This window comes from Lepidochelys kempii, chromosome 1 (assembly GCF_965140285.1).
Source record: "Lepidochelys kempii isolate rLepKem1 chromosome 1, rLepKem1.hap1, whole genome shotgun sequence".
Taxonomy (NCBI): Eukaryota; Metazoa; Chordata; order Testudines; family Cheloniidae; genus Lepidochelys; species Lepidochelys kempii.
The window spans coordinates 2,751,031-2,765,070 of record NC_136380.1 but is presented as its reverse complement, the minus strand read 5'-3'; the positions used below and the strand labels follow the sequence as shown (position 1 = coordinate 2,765,070).

The 14,040-nt window shown below is 43.7% G+C and overlaps 1 protein-coding gene across 1 annotated transcript; it reads right to left on the bottom strand.

The window, feature by feature from the left end:
* Positions 1-526: 526 nt before the first annotated feature.
* Positions 527-1,687, bottom strand: LOC140895578 (olfactory receptor 52R1). The gene has a single exon (XM_073305623.2). The coding sequence runs from the start codon at positions 1,685-1,687 to the stop codon at positions 527-529; it is 1,161 nt and encodes a 386-aa protein (XP_073161724.2).
* Between the last annotated feature and the right edge of the window lie 12,353 nt (positions 1,688-14,040).

Sequence of the window (14,040 nt, the reverse complement as noted above, 5' to 3'; positions counted from 1 at the left end):
CCAAGGCCAAGCTCAGGGCAAAGGGCTCCCAGCCCATCCCCATTGCCAGTACCCTGCCGGCTACAGGCTCCCAGCTGGGAGGAACAAAGGGGAACTGAAAGCTAAGGAAATAAACCACCCAATTGTCTCTGGCCTTAGAACTTTGTAGCTGAGCTTTAGGGCCCACAAGCTGTATGATGCAGAACCTCACCCACCTATAACACAACCTTGCTCCCAACCCTCAGCTGCTTTTATACGGCTTCCTGGCTTCCCTCTCTGCTCCTTGTTGGTCCCAGTACTGCAACCCGGCTGCACTCACTGAAGACTCCTTCTCAGGCTGCAGCAGCTCCTGTCCCAGCCCCAGAGCAGAGGGAGCCCAGCTGTGGGGGAGGGTGAGAGAGAGGTGGAGATGATATAGAGAGGGACAGGGGAGGAGAGAGGGACAGGGGCAGAGCCTTAGGAGAAAAGGTGGAGAAGTGGGTGGGGCCTTGAAGGAAGATGGGGAGCAGAGGCGGTCTAGTTACCAGAAATAAGAAAGGTGGCAACCTTATGAGTTAAAGGGTTTGTCACACTGACACAGCACAGTATGGTCAGGAAAGGATTTAATGTCTCTTTGGCCAGCCAACGATTCAGGAAAGACGGCCCAGCACCCTGTCACCAGCCAGCTCCCCACAAAGCTCAGTCTGAGAACCAGAGGACCAGGAGAAAACTTTAGTGCCTTTCTGAGTAAAGTGTTGGAGGATCCTGCCCAGATCTCTTTGGTCTTTATCCCATAGATAATGGGGTTTAGCATGGGGGACACCAGTAGATATACATTAGTGCTGAGAATGTGGAAATACAGGGGCATATTCTGGCCAAACCGGGATGTGAGGGAGGAAAAGAGACGTGGGATGTAAAAGGCTGAGATAGCACAGAGGTGAGAGCCGCAGATCTCAAACGTCTTGAGCCTGGCATCCTTTGTGGGGAGGCTGAAGATGGCCCTGAGGATCTGGGTATAAGACATGGTGATAAAAACCACATCCAGACCAGTTACACAGAATACCACAAACAGGCCATAGTAACTACTGACGTGGGTGTTGGTGCAGGCCAGCTTCATGACGGCCATGTGCTCGCAGTGCGTTTGGGGAATAATGTTGGTTCTGCAATATGGCCACTGCCTGGCCAGGAGGAGATAGAGCAGTACAACTATGCCACCATGCAGCATCACAGCGAGGCCAATCTTGACCACCACCGGGTTTGTCAGGATGGTGGAATGTCTCAGGGGATGGCAGATGGCCTCGTAACGATCCAACGCCATGGCCACAAAAATCCCAGATTCAATCATGAAGAAGCAGTGAATGAAGTACAGTTGGGTGAGGCAGGCACTGAAATCGATCTCCCTGGAATTGAACCAGAAGATGGTCAGTGTTTTGGGCAGGATGGACATAGACAGGACCAGGTCAGAAACAGCCAGCATGCAGAGGAAATAGTACATGGGCTCATGGAGGTTCAGCTCTATCTTCACAATGAACAGGATGGTGAAGTTCCCCAACATGGCTATGGCGTACATGGCACAGAAGGGGATGGAGATCCAGACATGGGCCACCTCCAGGCCAGGAATGCCCAGCAGGATGAAGGTGGAGGGGTTGGTGAAGTTGGTGGTGTTGGAATCTGACATGGAGTAGGGGAGAAGGTGTCCAACTCTGAGGCAGAACGGTGTCTCTTGCATGTACCGTAAGTTCCCCTGACTTCCTGTATGTGCCCAGCCTCTAGGGTGATGGTCGCAGTACAAATACCTGGATGGAGAGACAATGTGAATATGAGACACTACATGCATTACTGGAGGCTGTTCTTATGGGGGAAGCAGATTGCTCGCTCTTCACACACTGAAATTTGACGTTTCTATTATTCAGATAAATGAATCATGAACAACTGACCCTCCTAATGCTAATTCCATATTTTATGGTGGTCCATGCATCAAATAATTCCTACACATCATGGTTTAGGAACTCTTAATAGACACCAGCAGGAAACACAAGTGTCAATACTGGTTATCCCCAATTGTTTCTTAATGAAATGAAAGCCAGGCTCGGGAGTTCATGCTGTAGGGAGTTCACAATTCACACGGTTGCTCAAAATCTGAGAGTGGAAAAAAAAACTTTTGCCAAGACATGTGCCAGAGGAAACATCCCAGCTAGAATACATCTCAGGGAAATGACCTGAGCATCATTGATGGCAGCTCCACAGAAACTCCTGCTTATTCGCAGCAGTGAGCAAAGAAAGAACATATTCGAATGCTGAAGAAATGAGATGTGCTCAGTTTCGGTCATCCAGACTCTACTCTAAAGGGTATAGCAGTTATAAAGGGGCTTTCCACGATAGGCTGTGAAAATGCTGGAGGTTGCCATGTGCAGACAGATTGAAAAGTCTGGGACTGTTTAGTTGAGGGAAGGACAAACACAGGGTCATATGATACAGGAGGGAAAAATAAAAGATGGAACTGATTACATTTAAATGGGCAGACAGAGAACTGTTCCTTACCAGTAATATCTATAGACACTTAGTGTTTGAAATGGGACTAATCCCCCAAACTTGAGGGAAATTATCAGAAAAAAATGATTTGGGAGGAAAAAGATAGACAGCAAAATGGGAATGAAACTTGGAAGTCCTTTGAGAATAGTTTATTAGATTGCGAAAAAGCTACAATTCCATAATCAATGAGGGAGAACAACTTTAACTAAAAATCCCATCCAGTGGTAGAGGGAAGTCAGTAATCAGTGGGGGGAAAGGAATATATAGCAAATGGGGGGGAAAGGGAATACAGATAGCAAGCCATACAAATTGGAAGTTATAAAAATTGATAGGGAATGTTAAAGACATAAGGGAAAGCTCCATGCTTGGAAAGACTAAGGATCAGAATAGGAGGTTATTGAGTTTTTTAAATCCTAGAAAATCCTAGAAAAGGTTTAGGCCAATTCCTAGAGGGAGAAAGGCATCTTGTTAATATTGCAAAAAAGGTAGATTTGTTCGATAAATATTTTTGTTCTGCACTGGGAAAGAAGCAGTATGAGACGCCTATATAACACGAGGTGATGAAATACTTTCCAGTTCATTAGGAGTAAAGGAGGATGTTAAAAAGCAGCTGTAATAGAACCATAGAGTTACAAACACCTGAGTTACCACACATCTCATTCGGAACCAGAAGTATGCAGCAGTCTATGCTGGTGTTAGGTTGATATAGCTATATCTCTCAAGAGTGTGGATTTTTTTTTTTTTTGCTATAGCAAAAAATACAAAGGCAATTTCTGGTTGCATTAGGAGAGGCATAGTATGTAAGTCACGGAAGGTGATATTACCTCTCTATTCCTCACTGGTTAGGCTTCAGCTGGAGTACTGTGTACAGTTTTGGTTATAAATATATAGAAAGGATGTTGAGAAACTGCAAAGGATCCAGAGGCGAGAGACAAAGATGATCAAAGGGATGAAATACAAGCTGTACTATCAAAGGCTGATGTTTAATTTAGAAAAGAGGAGACTGATTAGGGATGTGGCAATGGTCTTCAAATACTTGAGAAAAGGTGTTCTATCTTGCCACTGAGCTCAGGACAAGAGGCAGGGGGTTCAAACTCCAGCAGAGCAGATTTAAATCTCATGGAAATCTTCCCAACTGTAAGAATAGGCCTCAGGAGGTTGTGGAAGCTCCTTCAATGGAGAGTATAAAAAGGAGGCTGGATAGCCATCTGTCTTTGATGGTTCAGAAGCAACAAATACTGTATCTTCACAGGGGGTTATACTAGCTGACGTTTATCATCCCTTTTCACCCTGTGACTTTATGTTTCTATGATGTAAAATCATAGTGAAGACCAGGTCTTACTCACACACAAGTCACTGGGCTCAATTCAGGGGTAACAGGGTGAAATTTAATGGCCTGTATATTACAGGAGGTCAGACTGGATGATCTAATGGTCCCTTCTGACCTTGAACCCTATGAATCTATTGAAAAAGAAAGTAGATCAGACCTTTATATTTACTCCTTCTCACAACACATGAACAAAGGAACATTCAATTTTATAACACTCTGAACATATAATACTGATAAAATAAAATTATTTACATAATGCATATTTGGCCACTGGAACCCCTTGCCAAATACATTATTGGAACAAAAAGCTGAGCTGAATGGGATTCACAAATGGATTGGCCTTTGTAGGTGGACCTGGTGGCACCGCTTTTAGTTATGGCTGTCTGACACCTTGAATTAGAAAAGCTCATTTTCTGATGCTTGTAAGTTTGCCAAACTTTAAGTGTTGGAACTTAAATTTCCTACACTGGGTGTCCCCTTCTGGCTGAATTGTTTTTTGAACGTTTGATACATAACAGTTCAGCTGACTTCTTGAATGAAACTAGGAGAGAAGATGTCTTGTCCATGTTGAAAAAAAAATCATAACTATTCCAGTGAGGAGCGCGAGCACCTCCATGCTTTCCAGCAGATAAAAGTCAGGTAACAGCCCCCCAGTTAGCAGCCAAAGGTCTGAAATACAAGAGCAGGAGGGGACAGTGTCTGTGCATTAATGCACAGCTGGCTCCTCAGGTCTTTAATCAGTTCTTACTCCAAGGTGAATCTTGCCTTTGTGGGACCTAGGCAAACTATGGGCCACTGAAATGCAGCCACCTTGGGGTTGGAGGCCATCAGCAAGGGAGGGCACCAAATGGTGGGAAATTTTGGCCCATAACACTGCAGCAAACTCGTCATCAGCTGGAATTACCCTGGTGTACAGAGTGGAAAGGGTCACAGACCTAGTCTCTACCCCATCACGCCCACATAGTTCTGGGTTTGTCGAGCAGGTGAGCTCCCCAGCAAGAGATGGTACTTGTGAATCCTGAGAGGGAAGTGTCGTCCCTGGGAATCCCCCTCAGGTATCTGTATCCCACACTTCACTCACCCCAGCATCTGCAGCAGTATCCCACACTAAGAGAGGACCCAGGGGTGTGCACCGTTTATAATCTAGCTCTATTAAATCCCAGTGGGTTTGCTCTCCCTCTAGAGGAGAAGAGAGCATCTGAATGTAAACAAACTGGAGACAAACCTGTCTGCGCTTCTATGCTATTTGTCCAGCATTAAGAGTAAACAATAATTAAGAGACCTTCCCAAAGGGAAATGAGAACTCTTGGGCTCTCTGCTGAGTCACTGAGGAACTGTCTGCTCTGTGTATTTGTGTATATTTAAAACTGTAGTTGATTAGGAAGAAAATGAGGGATAATGACTAGACCACCTTAGGGTCTGATATCCTGTAAATGCCCAGGATAGCTGGGTAGATAGCAGACAGATCTGCAGACAGATGACTGAGGGGAGACACAAACACTTTCTGCAGGCACATGGAGCTGTCGCTATGGGTTCAGAGATCAGTAATTCTCACCAGTAACTGTTATTATACTTGGCAACACCTTTAACTGAAGGATCTTGAAAACACATAGCAAAGGAAAGTCACTATGAACATATCTCCATTATATAGGTAGGTAAACTGAGGTACAGGGTTGTGTGATTTCGGCAAGGTCATACAGAGAATGACAGACAGAATCCATGAGTCCTCACTTCCCTACTGTTATCACTGTTTCTCTGTCAGTAACTGAGAGCATGACAAGAAGGAAATGGACTCACAGTCTAGCAGGGCCTGTTCATTGGGTGGGACCTGGAACTGGGGTACTGTTGAGCCCTCTGGCATACCAGTCTGTGCCCCCTCTCACAGTATGAGGCTGTGACAAGCTGCAAGCCTCTCCAGGTCATTCACTTACACAGCCGCACAGAGACAGGAACAGAGCCAGCTGCAGTTACATGAAAACTTTCACTAGCCACTCATGAACCCACAATAGAGAGCCAGTTCCCTCCAGTTCCCCAGCCTAGGACCCCACAGTCTTTCCCTGGTCAGAAGACTGACCAGTGTAAGTTTATTACCCAGTCTGCCCCCACTGGGTGTGAAGCAGAGTGTGCACCACCCCCTGCTGCTGAGCATAATTCCCATTTGCGTTTCAAAGAACACACTAGTATAGGTAAAAAAAAATAGAACAGATTCATTAAGTCTGAAAGGTAGATAGTGATTATAATGAATAGCATACAGATTAGGACTGTCAATTGATTGCAGTTAACTCACCTGATTAACTGAAAAAAATAATCGTGATTAATCACATTTTTTCACACTTTTAAACAGTAGAATATCAATTGAAATTTATTAAATATTTCTGGATTTTTTCTACATTTGCAAGTCAGAATACAAAGTGTACAGTGCTCACTTTATATTATTATTTTTATTACACATATTTGCACTGTAAAAATGATAAAAGAAATTGTATTTTTCAATTCACCTCATGCAAGTACTGTAATGCAATCCCTTTATCATGAAAGTGCAAAACTTTAGCGCCTACAGGTCCACTCAGTCCTACTTCTTGTTCAGACAATCGCTAAGACAAACAAGTTTCAGAGTAGCAGCCGTGTTAGTCTGTATTCGCAAAAGGAAAAGGAGGACTTGTGGCACCTTAGACTCTAACCAAAGCTCATGCTCAAATAAATTGGTTAGTCTCTAAGGTGCCACAAGTCCTCCTTTTCTTTTTAAGACAAACAAGTTTATTTACGTTGTTCAGGGATAATGCTGCCTGCTTCTTATTTACAATGTCACATGAAAGTGAGAACAAGTGTTTGCATCGTACTTTTTAAGCCGGCATCGCAAGGTATTTACGTGCCAGATATGCTAAATTCATATGCCCCTTCATGCTTCGGCCACCATTCCGGAGGATATGATTCCATGCTGATGATGTTACAGAAAAAGGGTTAATTAAATTTGTGATTCAGATCCTTGGGGGAGAATTGTATGTCTCCTGCTCCATGGTTTTGCCTGCATGCTGCCGTATATTTCATGTTATAGCAGTCTTGGGTGACGATCCAGCATGTGGTCCCCGTTTTAAGTACACGTTCACCAGAGATTTGACAAATCACAAAGAAGGTGCCAGGGTGTTGTTTGTGGCAGAGACTGTGACACCTGCCCCCTTCATTTACTGCAGGAGTGTTAGTCACTGAGGTGCTGGTTTCCCTGCTGTGACAAGCTTTGTGCCTTTCTGCAGGTATTAGCTGAGAAGCAGTGTCCCCAGAGGCATATATTTTATCAACAGTAGGCATTTCCCAATATTTTAATTATAACACACCTTCTGCTTGGATCATTTGTTTTGTTCAATACTTATTGTGTCTTTCAACTCCTCCCCGAACTTTAACCTGTGATTATTTACTGTTTTTCCTTCCCCCCATTGTCTCCTTCAGTATGAGATTTCAGTGTAAAGTCATGTTTGGGATTGTTAGGGGGCTTATTCCTTCACTCACTTACTTCCCTGGTCCTTCTCGCATGAACAGAGAGCAACAATACCTGAAATCCAAAGGTGCAAATTATTGAATGTTTATTGGGTGAATTTCCAGCAAGCACGATTCCAGTTTCCTTCCTTAGTGTCCCCCTTCGCAGCTCTGACACCACAGAGCCTTACACCTGTGTCCCTGTTCCCATTCACCCCCCCTTAGCAAAACATGATTCCAATTTCCCCACACCCATTCCCTGTTCCCATTTCCCCCCCACTTCCTGACTGACTGCAGACTATATAGTAAAACTTGAGGTCTGCCTAGCTATACCTTAACCAATCATTTTCCTGAAATTTAACTAACCAATCCTAACATCTTGTAACATGATTATGTAACCAATTATATCCCACCACCTTCATTAGTTTACACCCAGCAAAATTAATTATACAGCAGACAGAAACAATCACAGAACCAGACAGAGATTATGCAGACAAACAATAGGGAAATGGGGACTACAATGATCAAACAACACATGCATCCGATGAAGTGAGCTGTAGCTCATGAAAGCTTATGCTCAAATAAATTCGTTAGTCTCTAAAGTGCCACAAGTCCTCCTTTTCCTTTTACAGAAATGAGGATTTCACATCCCAGCTATTAATAAGTGAGTTCTTGCCAGAGAGGATGCTATCAAACTAAATTTCCTTTTACTTCCTCTAGGCACTTCTCTTTCTCTGGAGGCGATGGGCATTATCAGGACAGGATTGTATCCTCACAGCCCAATAGCACCTTCTTTCAGTGTGACTAGTTTGGAATGTGAGGAGGTGACCGGTCGCTTCCCAGCTTATGGCTGCCTCTGCTGCTTAGCCAAAGGCCTTAGCCTAAGAACAGGGCCCCAGACTGTCACAGTAAGAGAAGGCCCTTACACCAGCAGACAGTGCTTTTGATTCTTTCTTGTATACCTCTAGAACTAGCCAAGTGATAAGAATACACCTAAATTCTTAGAGTCTAGGCCTTTACAGACAGGCCTGAAATCTATATCCTAACAGGTCTTGGTATGCCAGGCTCTGGTGAGTTAAGGATCTAAGGGGACTTTGCATGCTGGCTATCCCTCTGTGGAGCTGCTTCCCAATCCCAGGGTTATGACCTTCCAAAAAATTCACTCCTTCACCCTGTCTAGTGGTTTCCCTGAGATCCCCACTGCCAGCATTGTGACGTTCTCCATCCCCTTTTTCTCACGGCTAAGAGTATGTTTTTTCTCAGCAACCCTTTCAAGGCTGCTATCTGTGTCTTCCCAAGCCAGACGATTTCCTCCTCCCCTCTGTCAGGTGGGTCATTCACATTTTCACAACCAACCATTTCTTCATCAGGATCTACATCCTCTCTCAAAGAGACAGAGTTAGTTTTCACAATCACATCAGAAACAAAGTCCTGAATAATTGGGACCTGGATTGGCGTACCTTCTGTCACTCCTCTCTCTACCCCAAGAGGTCAATTGTGTGACTGCTCCCCTCCAGGAGGTCAGTTACACCTTTGTCTTTGAAAGTCTGAACCATGGGTTGGGTGCCTGAGTGCACATATGATGAACCAGCCATTCTGTCCTGAACATTCTCCCCCGTGTGACCAGTGAGGATATATTCTTGTACCCCATCTATTCCTACCCCAGTTTCCTTATCTGGGCACCCCTCTGGAACACATACCTCTATGCTCTCGAGGCTGGGATCTATCCTCTGCTCAGTTGCGAAGGACTGACAGCTAACAGCTTTGATAGTTTTTCACTTACATTTGCTACAATCCCCGCCTTTCCTCAGTGGTGTTCCCTCCTGCTTCAGTGTTATAGTAAACCTCACCCACCTCCTCAGTGGTTTCTATGATTCCATCCCCCTTCTCTGGGCTCCGCTCTGGGACACATCTCCCTGTGCTCTCTAGCACTGGGTTTGTCTCTTGCTAAGCTGCAATCTGGACGTTTTTGTCCCTGACAGGCAATACAAACTCCTTCCTCACTGAGGAGACTCTGTCTTCACCTGTAGGGCAGGAGTTGGTCTCAACCACCCCCACCCCTGGAAACATCAAAGCTTCCCCCCTGCTGCAGACAAATCAAGGAGACTTTCTCCCATTCCCTGAGCAGTTCCTAGGACTTTCCCCTTTTGCTCTGAGGTCCCTGCAGAACGCTCCTTCTTCCTGCAGGCGGACACTTTAACAGCCTGAGCTACGTGGTTGAAATCATTACCAATTATTCTATCAACAGGGTTATGGTCTATGTCAGAGTTCCTTCCCCATTCTGAACTCTAGGGTACAGATGTGGGGACCTGCATGAAAGACCCCCTAAGCTTATTCTTACCAGCTTAGGTTAAAAACTTCCCCAAGGTACAAATTTGCCTTGGCCTTTAACACTATGCTGCCACCACCAAGCGCTTTTTTTTTCATAGATTCAAACATATTTCGATCAGAAGGGACCATTATGATCATCTAGTCTGACCTCCTGCACAACGCAGGCCACAGAATTCCACCCACCACTCCTGTGAAAGACCTCTCAGCTATGTCTGAGCTATTGAAGTCCTCAAATCTTGGTTTAAAGACTTCAAGGAGAAGAGAATCCTCCAGCAAGTGACCCGTGCCCCATGCTACAGGGGAAGGCGAAAAACCTCCAGGGCCTCTTCCAATCTGCCCTGGAGGAAAATTCCTTCCTGACCCCAAATATGGCGATCGGCTAAACCCTGAGCATATGGGCAAGATTCACCAGCCAAATACTACAGAAAATTCTTTCCTGGGTAACTCAGATCCCACCCCATCTAACAAAGAACAAGGAAAGAGCCCACTTAGAGACGTCTTCCCCCAAAATATCCCCCCAAGCCCTACACACACCCCTTCCTGGGGAGGCTTGAGAATAATATCCTCACCAATTTGTTACAAAATCATCAAAGACCCAAACCCCTGGATCTTGGAACAGTGGAAATATCAGTCAGGTTCTTAAAAGAAGGATTTTATTTAAAAAAAAAAGAAAGATAAAAATCATCTCTCTAAAATCAGGATGGAAATACTTTACAGAGTATTCAGATTCAAAACACAGAGGATCCCCCTCTGGGCAAAACCTTAAAGTTACAGAAAACAGGAATAAACCTCTCTCTTAACACAGGGAAAATGCACATAAAACAAAAGATGAACTAATCCGCCTTGCCTGGCTTACCTATACTGGTTGCAATATTGGAGACTTGGATTAGGGTGGGGTGGAGAAGATGGATTTCTGCCTGGCCTCTCTCAGTCCCAAGAGAGAACAAACATGTAAACAAAGAGCACAAACAAAAGCCTTCGCCCACTTCCCAAGATTTGAAAGTATTTTGTCCTCTTATTGGTCCTTTCGGTGGGGTGCCAGACAGGTTAGCTGAGCTTCTTAACCCTTTACAGGTAACAGGATGTTGCCTCTGGCCAGGAGGGATTTTATAGCACTGTATACAGAAAGGTGGTTACCCTTCCCTTTATATTTATGACAGTCTACTACCCCACTGATATTACAGCTTCCAAACCCTCCGTTTGTATGTGCACTTTTGCCAAAGGCACAAGGATTCAGTAACCTGCTACTAAAAAAGCTCTGCCATCTGTCCTGACAGTATGTCATCTTCCTACACTATACTCCACCTAACTACAGAAATTTCTGCCCCTGTATCTTCAAACCTAAGGCATTCCCTGCCATTAATTCTGACACACTTGATCTGCTTCAAGCTTACTTGTAGAAAGGCTAATTTTTCTCACCCAGTATGATAAGAGTCAGCTGCCACAGGGGCTTCTTTGCTCACATGGGGAACTTGATACCAATTTCCATACAGAGGCTGGGATTTCTCCTTTCCAGCCTAGGGCCACCTCCCCAGGAAAACTCTTTTTTCCTGTAGTTGTGTTTTCAGATATTCTGTTGTGTGGGGAGTGAGACCAATGGTGATGATATTTCTCCCTTTTTTTAGTTTCTACCATTTGAGGGGAAACTTCATTTTTCCAAGCAAAATCCCCCAGCACAGATAGTGGAAAAGTACAGGCACAAGATGGAGTCCAGTGTCACATGAGCTGGCCACATGCCCTTAAATGACTCTATGAGTCATAGCAGGGGCTATCACCCTTATTCTGGTGACAACATCCCCAGGAAAGTCCATCAGGTGAGGATAAATTTCTTCCATGGCCCATTGTGCTCACTGATGAGCCATGACCTTGAATAGTCCATTCACAATTTGCTGGCTAGACTGGATGTAAACTACCTTGTGATAGTTGTCAGAGGAGCAAACACATTTGAAATACAGCTACATAGTCAATATTCATAACTTCAGATAAAAAAATGTGACATGCATACAAACAGGATAATCATATTCAGCAAACCAGGATTTCTCTACAGATACCTCACATGACATATTTTGTACAACATTTGTTGCAATTATATAACTGGTAAATATGGGGGTTCCAGGATATTGCTTTGGGGCACAGAATGTCACAGAAATATATCTATAGAACTAGAACTTTCTGAGATCTAATTTTGTATTTTTATATAAGTCATACATCCATGTCCTGAAAAAGACTACATTCTGGTATGTATCACAAGAGGAAAACAGAGAAAAGGAAAATGAAAGACTGTTTTCCCCACTACATATCACACACGCAATACGTGAACCTCTGAAAATGTCCTTCCCACTTTCCTTGTTCAGCGAGTGTCACCTGCACTTTCTGTTTATCGGATCTCAGCCTCACACACATTACTGGATCAACAGACCATTTGCCAAAGTATCTGGGGAGCCTTTCGTCCCATCAGTCATCATCAACATCTTCATGGCAAATCCCAAAGGAATGTAGCCTCCTTGAAAACCATGTGCTGCCCGGATCGATCTCTGGAAAGGTGATTAAGGGGATAAGGTTGTATATTTGCGCAGTGGCAGTCTTGTCGTGCCACCAAAACTTTCTTAACTATCTTTCTGTATTCAGAACTGTAAAATTCCTCATGGCTAGAGGCAAAACCCTTTCACCTGTAAAGGGTTAAGAAGCTAAGATAAACTCTCTGGAACCTGACCAAAATGACCAATGAGGAGACAAGTTACTTTCAAAGCTGGGTGGGGGGAGGGAAACAAAGGTCATGTCTGTCTGTGTGATGCTTTTGTGAGGAACAGAACAGGAATGGAGTATTAGAACTTGTTAGTAAGTAATCTAGCTAGAAATGTGTTAGATTTCCTTTTGTTACATGGCTGGTAAATAAGCTGTGCTGAATGGAACGGATATTCCTGTTTTTGTGTCATTTTGTAACTTAAGGTTTTGCCTAGAGGGATTCTCTATGTTTTGAATCTGACTACTCTGTAAGGTATTTACCATCCTGATTTTACAGAGTTGATTATTTTACTTTTTCTTTAATTAAAATTCTTCTTTTAAGATCCTGATTGCTTTTTCATTGTTCTTAAGATCCAAGGGTTTGGGTCTGTGTTCACCTATGCAAATTGGTGAGGATTTTTATCAAGCCTTCTCCAGGAAAGGGGATGTAGGGCCTGGGGGGATATTTCTGGGGGAAGACATCTCCAAGTGGGCTCTTTCCCTGTTCTTTGTTTAACTTGCTTGGTGGTGGCAGCATAGGGTTCAAGGACAAGACAATGTTTGTACCTTGAGGAAGTTTTTAATCTAAACTGGTAAGAATAAGCTTAGGGGGTCTTTCATTCAGGTCCCCACATCTGTACCCTAGACTTCAGAGTGGGGAAGGAACCTCAACATGGTGGCAGAGTGGTGGGATCATTTTAAGATTGTTTTTAGATAATTTTGAGATTTTTTTTTAGATCATTTTGAAGCAGAAGCACAGTGGGATTCTAAAAGGACATTTTTTTTCCTTTGGGATGCTTGGAAACAGGTTTTAAGCGAAAGCAGTTAGAGGCTTTTTTGTCTCTGCCTGGGGGCCAGAGCAGAGACAAAAGGGATTTGTCTTTTTTGAGCTGGAGTTTTCTCTACCTCAAGCAGGGTAGTTAACCTCCTGCAGGGAAATTCACAAGTTTTTCACAGACCTGAAGAGGGTTTTTTGTTTGTTTGTTTTTCTTTCTTTAACCTAAGAGAAACTAGAGGGTTTTCTGTCTATTTGCCTGGAGACAAAGGATTTTTCTGTAGGCTGAGAATAGCTATCAGCGAACATAGGTATCATATTACAGCACAGCAAAATTTTACAAGACAAGTTTTTTTGTTTTTTTGTTTTTAACTCTCGGGTGTAAAGTTAGTTAAAAACAGAGAGGCTAAGATGACAGAATCCAAGGCGGAAAAAGCCAAAGAGGCTGCCCACAGGAGAGAAATGGAGGTAAAGGAAAAAGAAATGGAGGCAAAAGCTAAAGAAATGGAGGAGAAGGGAAAAGAGAGAAAGCATACAACTGGAGATGGAGAAAGCAAAGGCTCAGCAGAATGTAGCGGATAACCCTAACAATCCTTACCCAACAATCCACAAATGGGAGCGACTATGTCCACAGTATGATGAATCTAGTGATATTGCTGAATATTTTCTCACCTTTGAGAGACTGTGCACACTTCATCAAATTCCTGAAGCTCACAAGATGACCACATTGGTCGCAAAATTGATTGGAAGAGCTCTGGACATATTTAATAAGATGCCTATTGATGAGGCTTCTAACTATAATAAATTCAAGGATTTGGTTTTCAGGCAATTTCAAGTTACACCTGAAATTTACAGAGTAAAATTTAGAGCCCTTAAGGGAGGACCTGGACTAAGTAATGTGGCTTATCTAAACCAGATA

What these genes read in the sequence shown, in the direction of transcription:
- LOC140895578 (XM_073305623.2), bottom strand. Translation starts at nt 1,687, where the DNA reads ATGCAAGAGACACCGTTCTGCCTCAGAGTTGGACACCTTCTCCCCTAC.